The sequence below is a fragment of the Patiria miniata genome, unplaced genomic scaffold, assembly GCF_015706575.1.
Source record: "Patiria miniata isolate m_02_andy unplaced genomic scaffold, ASM1570657v1 HiC_scaffold_10, whole genome shotgun sequence".
Classification (NCBI taxonomy): domain Eukaryota; kingdom Metazoa; phylum Echinodermata; class Asteroidea; order Valvatida; family Asterinidae; genus Patiria; species Patiria miniata.
The window spans coordinates 16,297,926-16,314,939 of NW_024037048.1; the positions used below are offsets into that span (position 1 = coordinate 16,297,926).

The 17,014-nt window shown below is 40.1% G+C and overlaps 1 protein-coding gene across 1 annotated transcript; it reads right to left on the bottom strand.

The window, feature by feature from the left end:
• Nucleotides 1-1,191: 1,191 nt before the first annotated feature.
• On the bottom strand, nucleotides 1,192-16,637 carry LOC119738979 (endophilin-A1-like). The gene is made up of 9 exons (XM_038213869.1): nucleotides 16,441-16,637; nucleotides 13,834-13,890; nucleotides 13,081-13,206; nucleotides 10,648-10,781; nucleotides 9,619-9,685; nucleotides 3,873-3,973; nucleotides 3,474-3,577; nucleotides 2,722-2,858; nucleotides 1,192-2,047 (listed from the first exon to the last, which is right to left on the bottom strand). Exons 1-9 carry the CDS (start codon nucleotides 16,523-16,525, stop codon nucleotides 1,860-1,862), a joined length of 999 nt encoding a protein of 332 aa, XP_038069797.1. The 5' UTR covers nucleotides 16,526-16,637; the 3' UTR covers nucleotides 1,192-1,859.
• Between the last annotated feature and the right edge of the window lie 377 nt (nucleotides 16,638-17,014).

Consider the following 17,014-nt stretch of genomic DNA (forward strand, 5'->3'; position numbering starts at 1 on the left):
ATTTATATATGATACATAAACTACGTCTACCGAAACAGAAAACAATTCTAATTTTCTCTACGATTGAAAAAGACAAACACCACAATGATCAGTTGCTTGTTAAGATTTCCATTATAAAATAGATAAAAGGTACGCAAGAATTATTTTAGCTCCATTTATACATAATATTCGAGTAATGTAACATTCGGTATTTGTATCATTATTATATAATGAATTACAATATCAAGAAATTATTCTTAAATTGTTCAGTTCCTGTGTGTTAAGGAGCGTCTTTAAAATTGGAATAATTAGCCATGTCTGAATTACTGGGCTACGACTACGGCTTGATATTACACATGAGCCATAGCTGAGTAATTCAGACACGGCTATCCTTGTTCTGTATCAAACAAATTACATGTCAATGGAAATGCTAGTTCCTGATGGCAACCTAGTATTTTCCCCATTGTGCTGCAAACGGTACCAGACTACTCTTGAGCAAGCCTTGATCAAGGCTGTGTTCAAATTACTTGACTACGGCTTGCAATCACACACACGTCTATGGAAAGCGGCCGAGGTCACTTCCCATAGACTCCTGTACTTCCTAGCCGTAGCCACGTCTATGGAAAGCGGCCGAGGTCACTTCCCATAGACTCTTGCACTTCCTAGCCGTAGCCACGTCTATGGAAAGCGGCCGAGGTCACTTCCCATAGACTCCTGTACTTCCTAGCCCTAGCCACGTCTATGGAAAGCGGCCGAGGTCACTTCCCATAGACTCCTGTACTTCCTAGCCGTAGCCACGTCTATGGAAAGCGGCCGAGGTCACTTCCCATAGACTCCTGTACTTCCTAGCCCTAGCCACGTCTATGGAAAGCGGCCGAGGTCACTTCCCATAGACTCCTGTACTTCCTAGCCCTAGCCACGTCTATGGAAAGCGGCCGAGGTCACTTCCCATAGACTCCTGTACTTCCTAGCAGTAGCCACGTCTATGGAAAGCGGCTGAGGTCACTTCCCATAGACTCCTGTACTTCCTAGCCGTAGCCACGTCTATGGAAAGCGGCCGAGGTCACTTCCCATAGATTCCTGTACTTCCTAGCCGTAGCCACGTCTATGGAAAGCGGCTGAGGTCACTTCCCATAGACTCCTGTACTTCCTAGCCGTAGCCACGTCTATGGAAAGCGGCTGAGGTCACTTCCCATAGACTCCTGTACTTCCTAGCCGTAGCCACATCATTTGGAATTCACTGAATCTGGGGAACTTTTCAAGAGTTCTAAGTTGTATAATGCCTCCTTTTAAATACCAACAGACCGGTAATTTCTCATTTGGTAGAATCAAAGGGAAGACATATTCTTAGTTGTTTCAAGAAAGAAAACACCAGACTGCCAAGGCTTACAAAGAACTAACAATTAAGAGATCTCGTCTATGGAAATACATAGCTTAATATGATGGAATTTAAAAAAAAAAAAGTACACAATTGACATTATGCTGATATACATAGGACCACTCTCCAGAGGGCGCTATTCAATGTATCTGTTTACTGTACACAGAGTTCCATTGTGAGTAACCAGTATTGTAGTACTCATACTGATAGAAATGACTCATACTCAGACAAAGTACTCATACTCATACTTGTCATGCCAGAATATGCGTACTCGTACTAGTACTCAAGGCAAAGTACTCGTCTTTGTATTTGAATTCATGATGACGAAGTACTTCAATGTGTCCTTGTGCCCATGGCAACGTACTCGTACTCAAACTCAGGATGACAAAGTACTTGTACGTGTACTCATCGCGAAGAACTCACGCTCATACTCAACCACACGATGACAAAGTACAAACTGCAACACTATAAGTAACGCTACCACCTACCATGATTAAACCGGTTAGATAATTTCCACATAGTTAGCCGGGAAGTATCCTGTGTGACCGTTTAACTCTCCATCGATCCAATTCTCGTCGATCTTACTGACGATGCTGATGATGTCGCCCTCCTGAAACCCCAGTTCGCCCTCGTTTTCTGCCTCAAAGTCGTACAGTGCCTTGCAGCGTTCCTTCGTTGCCGTTACAGGTACTGAGAAATTGGAAATAGTACAAAATCAGTTGAAGAATTTGTTCAGTTTGCAAAAATCTGCAAGGTACCAGTTACAACTAATATACATCACATGACAGTTGACATGATGGTTAGTTGGTGACCTGTTTTTACTGAGCAATATTTTCTGTCCGGTTTGAAAGCCTATAGATTGCAAACCAGCGAATAAACTGCCATAAACCTCAGTGATAAATACCTGCACTTCTAAAGATCAGGACAAATACTCACAAGTCTCTAAAGGTGCTTGAGGCACACATCAAATTAAAGCTTATTTCATCATCTTTCATTTCATCAAGTTTCGGTGGGTAATCCAATGAGTTTTGGGAGAAAATTCCATCCAAAGATGATTACCCCTAAATAGTCCTGAAGTCCATCGCCATTTTGAAGACGATGCCTATGCTCCATTGCAAAATAGAGCAAATTAGGGCCTACTGGTAATTTCATCCAAATTTCGTCCTCATCACGGCATGGACCCTTCTTTTTTTTACAAACCCTCAAGTTCACGGCCCACAAAATGCTCCAATACATGTAGCAAACAAATTGAGGACATTCAAATCGTGATTTGGCCAGGGAAGGCAATTTTGGGCCTATTTACTGGCCTGCAACCTTAAGCAAACTGTGTGCTGAGCTGGAGCATGAGATCCCTGTTGACTTACCTGGTGCGTTGTAATCGACCGTTGACGGGTACGCGTCGGTGTCGTCTCCGTCACTGGAGTCTCTCTTCGTGGAGTAAGAGTTGAAAGTACTTCTGGGTTTGCGTTCTGATTTGGGTCGACTGCCTGCCTCCTCAACCCTGGAAAACATCACAGAACATTGAGAAGGATGGTAACTGACAAGTTTGGGTATTATAGTCAGTCAGTCACAAGGCCATCACAAGTCATCACAAGTCATCACAAGTCCATCACAAGTCATCACAAGTCCATCACAAGTCATCACAAGTCAATGACAAGTCCATCACAAGTCAATCACAAGTCATCACAAGTCAATCACAAGTCAATGACAAGTCCATCACAAGTCATCACAAGTCCATCACAAGTCATCACAAGTCATCACAAGTCATCACAAGTCAATGACAAGTCCATCACAAGTCAATCACAAGTCATCACAAGTCATCACAAGTCATCACAAGTCCATCACAAGTCCAGCACAAGTCCATCACAAGTCATCACAAGTCAATCACAAGTCCATCACAACTATATTACAAGTCCATTACAAGTCCATCACAAGTCAATCACAAGTCTATCACAAGTCTATCACAAGTCATCACAAGTCATCACAAGTCTGTCACAAGTCCATCACAACTCTATTACAAGTCCATCACAAGTCATCACAAGTCAATCACAAGTCAATCACAAGTCAATCACAAGTCAGTCACAAGTCCATCACAAGTCCAGCACTGTTGGCATACCTTTCATTGAGTGTTGAGAGAAGGCTTTCCAAGACCTCTGCAGACTGTTTGTGGTATTCTAGCTGAGCCTCGGCTAACGCTTGAAGCTGTAACACCTGCTCAACCTGTTAAAGAAATCAAGGTGCATTTTCAAGGATTGCATTAAAACAATTAAATTACATGGCCATTTAAAGAATATCTTACACAACAGAAATAAATAGGAAACCGTCAATCTCTTCACCCATACAATGTCGGTATAAATTATTCTTCCATGGTTGAACTGAGAGAAATATCAAAATAAATGCGAAGAAATATAAAGTGAAAAGTTGTTCTTGAGACTCAATGAGTGGTATCTGATTGAGTAGTAAGATGCTCTAGTGCATCTTGGCTCATCTTTGCTCCGATTTGTCAGGTACTTACATCACTCTCAAGGAGGTTCCTCATCCCGTTCTCAGCAAGCTCCTGAGATTCGTGAAACTTCTCTTCTGCAAATTGGATTTCTTCTTCAGGAATTGTGCTTCCTGCAACACAAACAAAAACAAGATTGATGAGAACAAAAGTCAGACATATTGGCTCAGAATTATCCAAGATGCCAGTATTTTCCTGGTGTGGAAATGTAGTATAATTCCTGCATCATGCAAGCATGCATTAACCCTAACAGAACTCAACCCATCAAACCCCAACGGCATGTTTAGTGGGAATCTGTCAGGATGGGTACAGTACCCTTAAACTGACAGTCTTTTACATTGGGTTGGCACACCTCCAGAATCAAAGTCAGAAATATGTGTGAGCAGTTTCCCATATGGTGTTGGAATTTGCCAGGATGGGTATGGTTCCTGGTACATCATGCTAGGGAGTTAGAGTTAATCCATCACCATGTACACAATGAGTCATAAAGAAAGTGACCAAATTAAAAACATATTTCAAAAAATATGTGGCTCGCTCTGTTTAATAAAAATAGGGGTAAAGTACTTGTTATTGACTAGTAACTGTGAAAATTTCACGTAATTTGCATACTCTATTCCCAAGTAATGACTATTTTGATACAATGATCCAAAATTCAGTTGTCCACCACTGATCATTTATCATTCTACAAACAAATAAATACCCATGAAATACCATGAAACATAAACATTTTCCCACCTCCATGAATGAATGGAAAAACGGACAAAAACGGACAAAAATTGCCATCAATATTTCAGAAAAAAAGAGTGGACTTGTTCCTCATACATGTCATAATCGAAACACAAAATCTGACAGTAAAAATACTGTTTCAGTCTTGACTCAAATGATTGAAATCTCATTTGTATTTGAATGCCTGTGTGTAATCTGTAATTCTCACTCAGCTCAATAGCTTCCAATGGCATTCCATGGAGCTACATTTTGTATACTTCATTCGTCTATTAAATTTGATTGCTTTTTCAGATTTTTTTGTATTAATCCAGGTTTTTTTTTCAAAATGGCGGGCAGAAGCGATTCAACAACTGCTTCACGAACGAACAAATCATACACAAACATTTCTTCCATGAAATGCTGTTATTATCCTCGTCCAAGATGTTTAGATTATTTAAAACATGGCCCATGAACGCCAACTTTCGTGAAATCGATCGTAAGTTCATTGCGTGGCCGCGCAATAGGTTTGTTGCGTAAGTCCTACGCATGGCGTAAGTTACGCACTGTTTTTTGTGCAATCAGCTGCATAACAAAGTTCCGTATTTATTACAACTCACACATATTTAAAACTTAGACTTTCTCAATTTTGTTTTCGGAAAAAGTCACTTTTTACACTTTTCTGAGTTTGAGTCCACACAAAAATGATTTGGGTCAATTTTTTTCATCAATGCAATTGAATATTGACCAACAAAATGCAAAAACAGGCTCATTAATATGTATGAGATGTAATGAATATTCATGATACCTCCATATATACAAATTCATGTTATTTCTGACAGAATCAACTACAACCGACATTAACTCTTTGCCAGTAATTGTCCTTCTTTAGTAGACAATAATTTACAACAGTTACAAATTACATTCTAAAACTTGTAACACAATATGTCTTTTGATGTTTAACTAAAAACACTCTTAAAATCAACCATTTTTTGGTCAATCTGAAGATCTTCCACTGCAACTTTTCTTTTTCTTTTTGAAGATCTTGTTGAGGTTTTATTGATAACATAAATTGTCGTATTTCATCACCCAGTAAAACAGACATTTTTGGTCTTTGGACTGTTGCTTGATTTGGATGTGCTTAAAATAAACTGAAAAAAAAATGAAATGAAAACGGAATGATAATCTCCAATCAAGAAAACATAGCAGCTGGCTTAAACATGCAGGCAAAGTGAAAATGCTGGCTACGTTTGTTCTATGACATGCTGTTAGTGTTCCAAGCAGGATGTTTAAAAACAAAACATGCAAGTTTCATGAGGACGTTCACATGAAATGCCAAACAAAATAAAGGAAGTAACATGCACAAGCTAGCATCAAAACCAAAACAAAACCAAAACTGCAAAATGACAAAGTGAACTCTAATCCAGTTTTGATTTTCAAAAAAATGACTACCGAGCTTTAGAAATCTGGGATAATATATTTCAAAATAGCGGTGTTTGGTATAGCAACGTTCCACTGTATATGAGAATGTAATTTCCAGTAACCCTGGTTAACCCTTCTGTTAGTGAGCATTAGCCATGTCTGAATGACATGGCTACGGCTAACACTAGCCCACATGGGAAGTGGCTTCATCTGCTTCCATAGGAGCAACTAATGTATTAGCCGTAGCCACTTCATTCTGACGTGGCTTTACATTTTTTCCTTTCCCTTCATTTTCGACTCTGCACCCACGGCGAAATCTACAAATATATAGCACTACTGCCTACTCTATAGCCCAGACTGCTGGCCAAATTTGATACGCTTTAGGCTGACAATCCATGTGTCCGTTTTTGACGTGCGTATTGCGTTTTGCATACCAGTTGCGTATCCGCGATGCGTACTCTGAAAATCCACGAGTACGTATTTCTCGGCACACTTGACCGACGTAAAAGCTCATATTCCCACAATGACTGGTCTTAACGCAGTAGGGATAGCGCAATGCGCAATACAGGTACATGGACCTATGTATGTATGCACATTGCTTATCAAACAACTGATTTTTACACATCAGGCAGTGCGCACTACGCATGACGGACACACGGATTTTTGGCCTTATACTGTATTTTCTGAATCCTCAATTAATTCTGATCTATTTCACCACAATATTTTCTACGAAATGCTACGCTACAAAATCGGTGTTGACATACCACCTGCTGCTGAGAGGAACCGACGAAAACGTTTTTACGGGTACATGGAAAGTAAAAATAGAAACATGATGTCATCATAGGATAATAGACCAAGCACAAGTACCCCCTCAACGGTAAGAAAGGGAGAGTTGGGGTCGGAGAGACGACTGGGAGAGACATTTGAACGCATTGCCAACGACGCCTGACGTCACAGGAAGACGCTATGGCTTTGTGCATATTGGGAATGAAAGTAGTCAGGGTACCATGCGCTATACGTAGTGTGCCCCATCCACTGGACTATCGAAAGTGATCAAATAGCTCCCTCTCCTGTTTGCGCATGGAGACCATTAATCTAAGCAGCCGTTGGATTCCTTTGTATTCAGTTTGGTCGTTTTTTTATCCCGGAGGCTGTCTAGACCAATCCTGAAGGGGTAGACGTTTATTAGGGACATGTAACTGATGAACTAACTAAAACACACTTTTATAAGATGGACTTTTGCGTCGGGGTGATATAAATCAAATTAGGTTTTGCCTTTCACTGACGTTGAAACACTGTATACTCAGTGTGTTACCCACTGAGTATACAGTGTTTAAACGTCGTGGAAGGGCAATTAACCTAATTTGATTTAAAACACACTTCAAAATAGAACGTCATGATAGTACGATACACGTACAGGCTTTCAAGCAGACCCAGGTGAAGAAGTAGGATAAAAGTAAGGTCAAAATTTACAAAAACCAACAGGACAAAAGTCGGATTTTGGAGGACAGACTCAGGATAAAAGTAGGACTGTAGTGGGCTTTCTGGGGTAGTTTTCGTTGATGCTCGCCCACGTCCACAGCATCATAAGCCTCATTTGGCATGTTCTGTACTCACAACACTTGTGCTCCATCCTCAACTAAGCTCTTGGAAGTACAGCTGCAGTACTCCTGCGCCCAAGCCCTTCATTGTGTGATTTGACAGTGTGTAACACTGCCATGAAAGTTTTCAATGAGATTAAATTTCTTCGGAGTTGTGGGACAAAAAAATAGGAAAAAGTAGGAATTTCAAGAAAAAGTAGGAAAAATTGGAGCACGGTAAAAAAAATATCTAGGAAAAGTAGGAGTACTGAAAAGCCTGCACGTACATGTGGACTGAGGTTAATCTATTACATGGACATTTATCACAGTTGTAAATCTTAAAGCTATAGTCCATCATTTGCAGCCATCCGAAAAGTAACTGGCGTAATTATTGTTGAAAAACATACTTGGTTGAAAGATAGTAAGGGACTACACTCCCTGTGAAATTATTCTTTCTGGGAAGCTGTCATTTTGAAGTAATCAACGAAAGAAGGCATTTCCAACGGTGATTCTTAAGAAGCACCGTAGGAAAATTTACATTAGGAGTTCGTTTTGTTATTCAGCGCAGCGCCCACAAGTATTGGAACGACGCACACACGCGCGCGGTTGTTATAATTCGTTGGATCAGTGCGCGACGTCGCGTATAGCTGCAATTCAAAAAAATTCAACACATGATTCAGTAACTTTTGATTTGAAATTGAGGTCTTAGAATGCTGTTTTTCTCGGAATGTACAGCTGAAGCTTAGCTGAAACTTCATCAGGTTAGTTGCTCAGTATCCTTCATTAGATTTTGAACTCTTTTGTTGCTACAAACGAACAAAATGCACAAATTACAAATGATGGACTGTAGCTTTAAGCATCTAGCATTCTACATACACACATTCACAATATTTTTGTAGGGAAAGTACAAGGTAATATTGTGCATTAACAAAGGTCAACAACACTATCTATTCTCATTTTTGAAACTCACAGATAATTTCACTTATTGTTAGTTCAAACTTGTACTGAGCTATGGGTGTACACTATGGGTGCTAAGCACAATAAGGGACCATTCATGACGAGTCTAGGAACTAGACTATTGACATACCGACCAAACCTGCTAATGCTGATGAGTATGTAGATGATGCACAGTGAAAAATGAAAGTAAAACATTAATACAGTGAGTGGTAAAAAAAAAATGATGTTGAATTCAAAGGTGTGGAAAATTCCTTCACAGCGACGTCAATTTACAGGATTTAATGATTAAACTCTTCTATTAGAGACAGTTAGGCCTATCGATCAAAGTAACAAAGTTCAGTTCCCGATGACAATATCCACTTTTGGAAACAATATTTGGCAGATCATATTTGCCGCTGAGTGAATATGGTTGACACAAAGTTCAAACTTTTTCTCGACTGTCTAAACTAAGTCCTCAAAAAATCTAAACCACAATTGAAGGCTTGCAAGGAACACTATTTTAAATGCAATTTTTGTTTTTCTTTTAGTGCAAACAAATATTATACGCATTATACAGTATGTCCAAAAGAAATGTCCGTCTGACTATTTTTGAAATAACTACAAAACCATGAAGTCCATTTTGAAAAAGTTTGATTGTGCAGATACTCCCTATCTTGGCCTCAACCCCGATGAGTTTCATTTAATTTCAGTCACGCATCACTGCATACTTGTCAATTGATCACAACAACATTTTGGGACACTGCGACCAAGTTCCTTGCCTTAATCAATTTCAGTGCTGTGTTAAGTAAGCTGTGTAAAATCCTGCATTTGGGAAAAGGGCTGCAATTGGGATTGGAATCATTTGCCTGGCTATCAGTCATCACGGCAAGACCTCGGTTTAATGCTCAAGGGCAAATGATTCCAATCCCAAACCACATCAGACTTTTTTTCACAGACACATTTTTGGGACAAACTCTATGACAATTAATAATGATAAATTTAGTGTCAGGTTAACAATAACACTTTGGAAGTCTGATGGTTTATTTTTGTTTTAGTTATGATATTTTAGTAATGTAAGATGATTTGATATGATGGAGTTGAGATAATCTGTCGCCTACCTTTTGCTTGCTTCTTCTTTTTGTAGTCAAAGTCAAGACGTCGCCCCTGCAACTTCTTCCGATGGTGCTGGAAAAAACAAACATTGGGGAGACAACTTATTGTTTGTCAAGAGACATTTGCACATTGCTGTAAGGCACCTTATATAAATTATGGGTCAAAGTGTGACAATTTTCGAGTTCCTGTTATCTCTGAGCATTGTCATTTGCTGTTCAAGTATCATTAAGAATGCCACAATTTGTTGGGTAGGTTGTCTGCTTCACATAACCACTCTTGGTGGACGACTGCATTAACCCTAACCTTCCTTAATCCTCCCAAATCCTCTTTGCAAAATGGAGGATTTTGCAGGATTGAGGCTGTTTAATTGGCAAAAATGTGTGGCTGATTTTGCAGGATGCAGTGTGTCAAGGTCTTGGGCCGGGCCTTGTGTTTGTTTATGCTCAACTGTGCATAAATTATACTTGAAGTCCTCCGCACTGCTCCAGGATGTAACTGGCTCTGCCTCAACATATTGACAGTGATTGCTGGAGGATTTTGTAGGATTGAGGCAGTGATCATTCTTCCACGGATCACATTCAAGAAATAATGGAGGATTTTGCAGGATTGAGGCTGCATGCAATTTTGACATGGAGGCAGTTGGAGGATTTTGCAGCATCATCGCAAAAATGCCCAGGGAGTTAGGGTTAAGAATGACTTTAAACAATTTTGTATTCGTTGTGTAAGTAGTTTGCTATTCATAATCACCCTTGGAGGACGACTGCATTAAGGATTGCATCAGAATTATAAAATCACAGATGTCAGATGTAACAGGGACAGGAAAAAAGTGGACCCCAAATTTATCGAATGACCCAAAGTACACAGGCATAAGTTGCAACCCAAATCAACCAGTAATCGATCACTGGTCTTCTATCAATTTTTTTCCAGATTGGCCACAATTTGTGCTTGAATTTCCCCGCAGGTGGCTGTGCAACACAGTCCTGCTTCTATCAAAATCAACCAAATTCTGTCAGATTCTGTAAGATGGAACTCACGTTGATCTCCTTCAGATCTTTGTTCTTGAGATGATCCAGGGGATCCAGGAAGTTCTGTCTGACGTTCAGATCGAAGGCGCCCTTGACTTCAGAAAGTTGCCTCAGTGATTCTCCCATCTCGACCATCGCCGTACCTGTATCCAAAAAATAACCAAAACAATTTTTTTTTTTTATTGATACCTATAAAAAACAACATTTTATTGTTCTGTTGTTTCCACCAAAACTAAACAGCTGTGCTAAGTATACCCTGAAGCTAAGATTGTCTATGAAATGCACTTGGTCTATGAAATGCATTATTAGACCGAGTAAAACAAAAAATGGTTTCCCGTCTGCTTTTTTTTACCTCCACCATGAGGTGAGGTATATGTTTTCATCGGCCTTGGTTTGTCTGTGAACAGGATAACTCAGGATAAATGCGGAGGCACTAGGCTCACGTGAATCGCGCACTCCGGACTCAATCGACCAAAACATTTGCGAGCCTCGTCTTTAAGAACGCGTGCACGTAGTCGTGGCGCGACCTCAAAAATGGCTTCTAATTTTGTTTGCCGGATTACGCTATATGAGAATGTAATTTCCAGTAACCCTGGTTAACCCTTCTGTTAGTGAGCATTAGCCATGTCTGAATGACATGGCTACGACTAACACTAGCCCACATGGGAAGTGGCTTCATCTGCTTCCATAGGTGCAACTAATGTATTAGCCGTAGCCACTTCATTCTGACGTGGCTTTACGCTTTTCCATTTTCCCTAATTTGTGCTTGAATTTCCCCGAACGTGGCTGTGCAACACAGTCCTGATTCTATCAGAATCAACCAGATAATGGATGATGTTAGATTTTGTAAGATGGAACTCACGTTGATCTCCTTCAGATCTTTGTTCTTGAGATGATCCAGGGGATCCAGGAAGTTCTGTCTGACGTTCAGATCGAAGGCATCCTTGACTTCAGAAAGTTGCCTCAGCAATTCGCTCGACCATTGCCGTACCTGTATCCAAAAAAACAAAAGGCAAGATTTTATTGTTCGGATGTTTCCACCAAAATGAGAACAGCTGGGCTATGTATACCACGGGAGCTTGGATGGTCTATGAAATGCATTATTCAGCAGAAATATTTGGGAGAATTGTGCCTAGAGTGGATGATACAAGCATGGCATTTGGCACACAGTCAGAGTATGTCTTATAAAAGGGCCATCACAGATTTGCCCTTTGAAAAAATCTAGTTAACAAGCAATATTCAAAATTTTCAAAATGGCTGCCATTGGTCATTTTACTACCTATAGTGGAATCTGGCGACCAGAATTAGCAGGTTTTTACTGCGGTGGTGTCTCGCTCACACGCATACTGAACACGTTCTTAAAGACGAGGTGCGCGCGCATTTTGGTATTCTTATTGGTCGAAGGAGCCTAGAGCACACCCCCTACCTGAGTGCGACTCGCGCAAACATTGCGCCACCGCAGAAAATGGCTGCCATCGGATTTGTCTATATTTTTTCAAAGGACAAATCTGCGATGGCCCTATGGCCAAATATCTTTCTCGTGACATACTCTGACTGTGTGCCAAATGCCATGCTTGTATCATCAAAGGCACAATCCCATCGCCTATCTGCTGTACTAGTACATGTAGCTACAATATTGTTGGAAACAAATAAACAGACAACTGACAAATTTGCCAAATAAAGGGCGAGTAAAAAAACCGAAACACAAAAGGCTGGACCAATTTTTGATTGAAGTTTTTCCTGTAGCACTTTCAAAATCCAGGAGATATGAAAGCCCAGTTATTAAACTTTCTCTTAGTACAAGAATCATTCAAATCACTCATGTACTTTTCAAGTTACGAAATTTTGAACACAACCACCGTTTTAGAGTTCTGTCCACACATCACAAAAATAGGAAGTGTTCTTGCAGCAAAGTGATAACAATTCTCACAGGGATGCATGTGAATTGTTTTCATTTTACTGAAAAAACACTTTTTGTGATCCGTGGACAGAACTTTTAAAACAGTGTTTGTGTTGAAAATTAAGCAACTTTAAAAGTTCATGAGTGATTTGAATGATTCTTGTGTTAATACAAAGCCCATTGATTGGGCCTTCATATCCTAGATTTGGAAAGTGCTACAGGCAAAACTTTATTCAAAAATTGGTCCTGCCATTTGAGTTTCGTCTTTTTTGACTCACCTGTATATTGCAAATGTATGCATTTATAAATAAAAAAAAATAAAAAAATAAAAAGTGGGTGCAAAAAAGGCAACCGGCAGGTACGAGAAACTGGTTTATTTCTTTACTTGGCCTTGCATATCTGAAGTGCTGGGCCCTACATAAATTACACAATACTCATGGTACTATGTTGGTGGATTGGAACACTGATTAGAGCACCTTTTTGAGAGCTTTTTGATCAGTCTACCCCAGAAGGAAAGAGAATACATCTTGAAGCTTGCTCACCAAACGTTGAATCTTCTCCTAATTCTCTGCCGTTCTTCAGCATGACTTCTCCCAGGAATCCTACGGGTTGTTGAGGCTTGGTTCCTCCCTTGTTCTGACCACGGACTTTGCTCATGGCTCTGGAGACTGTTCAGGAAAGACAATACGATTGATAAGGGTCAGCACACAAATAGAAGATCTATCTCTATTTGGTTTGTTTGAAGTGAATACTTAGACCTGATTCAAACCGGTGTTCTATAGTCACCACAAACGTAATTATTCCAAAGGTTACAATTAAAGGTAATATACGACATTTGCAAACATCAACAAACAACTACCAAATTATTATGAAATACTTTACTTGACTGTAGGTGAATGACAGTCTCAGACATCCTGTGAAATCATGGCACCTGGTGTGCTGTCATTTTTAAGAAAAGTGGAATTTTTGTATTGATTTCAAAAGATGGTCGGCCGACCATCGTTGGAAGAAACTGATTTTGCCAAATAGTGCCCCAATTTACCAAATTTATTTAGTCCGCATTTTTTTGCAAGCGGTTACACATCCGTGAATGGATGCAAGCCAGCTAGTCTGGTTCCCTGAGCTCAGGGAACAACACAAGATCCGGCCCAAGACCTTGACACAGTGCATCCTCATAAATCAGGCACACATTTTTGCCATATAGCCTCAATCCTGCAAAAGCCTACATTTTGCAAATAGGATTTTGGAGGATTTGGGAAGGTTAGCGTCAATGATGTTTCAATTTTGGTTCTTACCTGGATTGGGCTGAAGGTATTCTATTGTCTTGTTCACCAAATCATCCACTGTGTGACCTGCCACGTCAATTTTCTAATGAAAAAAAAAATACATTACCCAAAGACAATGAGAAGAATTCAATAAGCATAAATAATCTCAAGCAATATTTACTAATACTAAATGTGTTAAAACTTTGTTCACTATGGCAGGAGAGATTCATACCCTGGACTCCGTTGCATGTACACAACAGAGTCCAACCTGGGCTAGGACTAGGGCTAATTACACTTACAGCAGACAGGGCTCTGGAGTGCTCTGAAACGTGCAAAACAAAACGGGCAAAGAAAATGTCCTCAGTATTTCACCAACCAAGTTTGGAGACTCAATTCAATTTTCAAAGGAGATTTTTCTTCAATATTTTGCACATGAGAGGGAAGTCAAGTGGTTTCAAAATGGGACTAAATACTAGACTGGTACATGTCCAACCATCATGACCATATGGTCCAACTATTTGAAAAGACTGACCTCTTCATTCAGTGTCAATAGTCTGGTGGCTTGACTACGGAGAAATGTGTAGTAAATTGAGACTAGTTCCCGCTTCATGCCACACATTTCTTTAGTTTCTTTTGGCATGGTTGATTGATGCAGTACTGAAGCTGTGTTGGACTGGTTGTTTCAGGTGCCAGTCTATTTTCTTGCTTTGCATGTTTTCAATACCATAAGTTTTGGGACTCTTATACACAGTATTGAGAGTCCCAAATTTTCGGACTACACTTACAGTAGTCCGAGTAACTTGGACCATGCTTGGACCCAACTTATCGTCTTTTTAACATTCAGATTTCACCCTCAAAATGGCCTCCCAATTACTAGATAGGCCACCTGAGGTACAAATAGACATCGATGATTAAGATGGTTGTACTGAAGTTTACTTACGATCCGGAAGAAAAGTGAAATTTCCCGTTCAATTCTGAGAGCTCCCCTCGCGATCATGAACACGTTAAATTTCCGACTCGTGTTAATGTTTGAACGACGTGATGTAGTCTTCATGCCCAGCGTACATTCAATGGTCCCCATATCCCAAGTGCGATTCCGTTACCGAGCGCGAAGCATCGATTATGAAAATGAGTAGACTGGATCTCGCTTGTGAACACAAGTGGATTTCAAATGGTAAAGACAATCGGGAACTAGCTTGAATTGGTTTCCGCCCATAAAAGCTGTCCTAGTTCCCGACTCTCTATTATCGTTCGAAATGTACTTGTGTTTACAAATGAGATCCAGTCTACTCATTATCATAATCGATGCATTGCGCTCAGTAACGGAATCGCACTCGGGATATGGGGACCATCGAATGTACAATGTACGCAGGGCATGAAGACCACATCGCATCGTTCAAACATTAACACGAATCGGAAATTGAACGTGTTCACGATCGCAAGGGGAGCTCTCGGGATTGAATGGGAAATTTCACTTTTCATTCAGATCATAAGTAAACTTCAGTACAACCATCTTAATTATTGATGTCTACTTGAACCTCAGGTGGCGTATCTAGTAATTTGGAGGCCGTTTTGAGGGTGAAATCTGATTTACTGGACTACCTCCGTAAATAAAGGCCACACTTCCACCTAGCCCATAAATGTGGCCTATTTACTGGACTGGCTCCGTAAACATAGGCCACACATCCACATGTACAAAAATCGTGTCGACTTTGCCAAATTTTGATTTTCACATTTAGGCTTAGTTTGTAGGATTTTTTGCTTTAGAAGCATACTCACCCTCTTTATAGGCTAATCAGAAAGTGCTGCCTTTTTCAGATGTATATTTTTCGTGAAATTTCCAGATTCTTTTTTACACGTTTGCGTATCAAAATTTCAACATGAAATTTCACAAAAATTAGACATCTGAAAAAGGCAGCACTTTCTGACAAGCCTATAAAGAGGGTGAGTATGCTTCTAAAGCAAAAAAATCCTACAAACTAAGCCTAAATGTGAAAATCAAAATTTGGCAAAGTCGACACGATTTTTGTACATGTGGATGTGTGGCCTATGTTTACGGAGCCAGTCCAGTAAATAGGCCACATTTATGGGGCTAACTTCCACCATGTTCAAAAACATGTCAAACTTGTCAAATTTTGATTTGCACATTTAGGCTTAATTTGTAGTTTATTTTTGCTTTAGAAGCCTACTCACCCTGTTGATAGCCTAATCAGAAAGTGCTGCCTTTTTCAGATGTCCCTTTTTTGTGAAATTTCCAGATTCGTTTGCACACGTTCACGTATCAAAATTTCAACATGAAATTTCACGAAAATTAGACATCTGAAAAAGGCAGCTCAAACATGACAAAAGAGGGTGAGCATGGTGAGTAACTTCTAAACCAAAAATAAAGTACAAACTAGGCCTAAATGTGAATATCAAAATTTGACAAAGTTCGACATGTTTTTGTACATGATGGACATGGTGGAAGTGTGGCCTTTATTTGCAGAGGTAGTCCAGTAAATTGGCCACATTTATGCCGGCTAGGGTCCAACTCCAAGTTAGGCTACGGTCCGCGGACTACACTTGAACCTTCAAACACCATGACCATCCTGACCATGATTTTGAACACCCGAATCCCACCCGACATAATTTGCTGACCTATCTCGAACACTCCATCTAGAAAGAGCATCATCACGATAACCCCAGTCCAACCGAGGGATTCCTTCTGCCGAAATCGCTTCATTCTCCACAGCTGCAGCTATTTCCTTATCGAATATCACCTTCACTTTTATTTTCAGTTCCTTCCACTTTGTCATGTTTGTGAACAACAATTTTGCTCCATCTGGCATGTCTGGTTGTTTTGTATTTATTTTGGCCACGCAGCGTGGCGCCACCTATTGTCCGATAGTGTCCATGATCGTCGGGTTTGAACAGCGCCCCCTTTGGACGATTTTTTTTTAAATATAAAATGTAATCTCAATGCCAAAACTGATCTGATTGTATGCGTACAGTCACCATTGGAGCGCCCTGGATATGCAGGGACAGGATAGGATGCGCATAGTTCACCGAAGTTCATGTTGTTTTGTCCTGGTGGATTCATTCCCATGCATTGTGTATTTCCTCAAAGTCCCTGTCAAAGCGGTCATATTACGCCTAACCACTGATTTCCTACTAAAACTTGTTTTTGCAAACAATCCTGACTCTGTATTGTAGAAAAGATGCAAGTGTACAG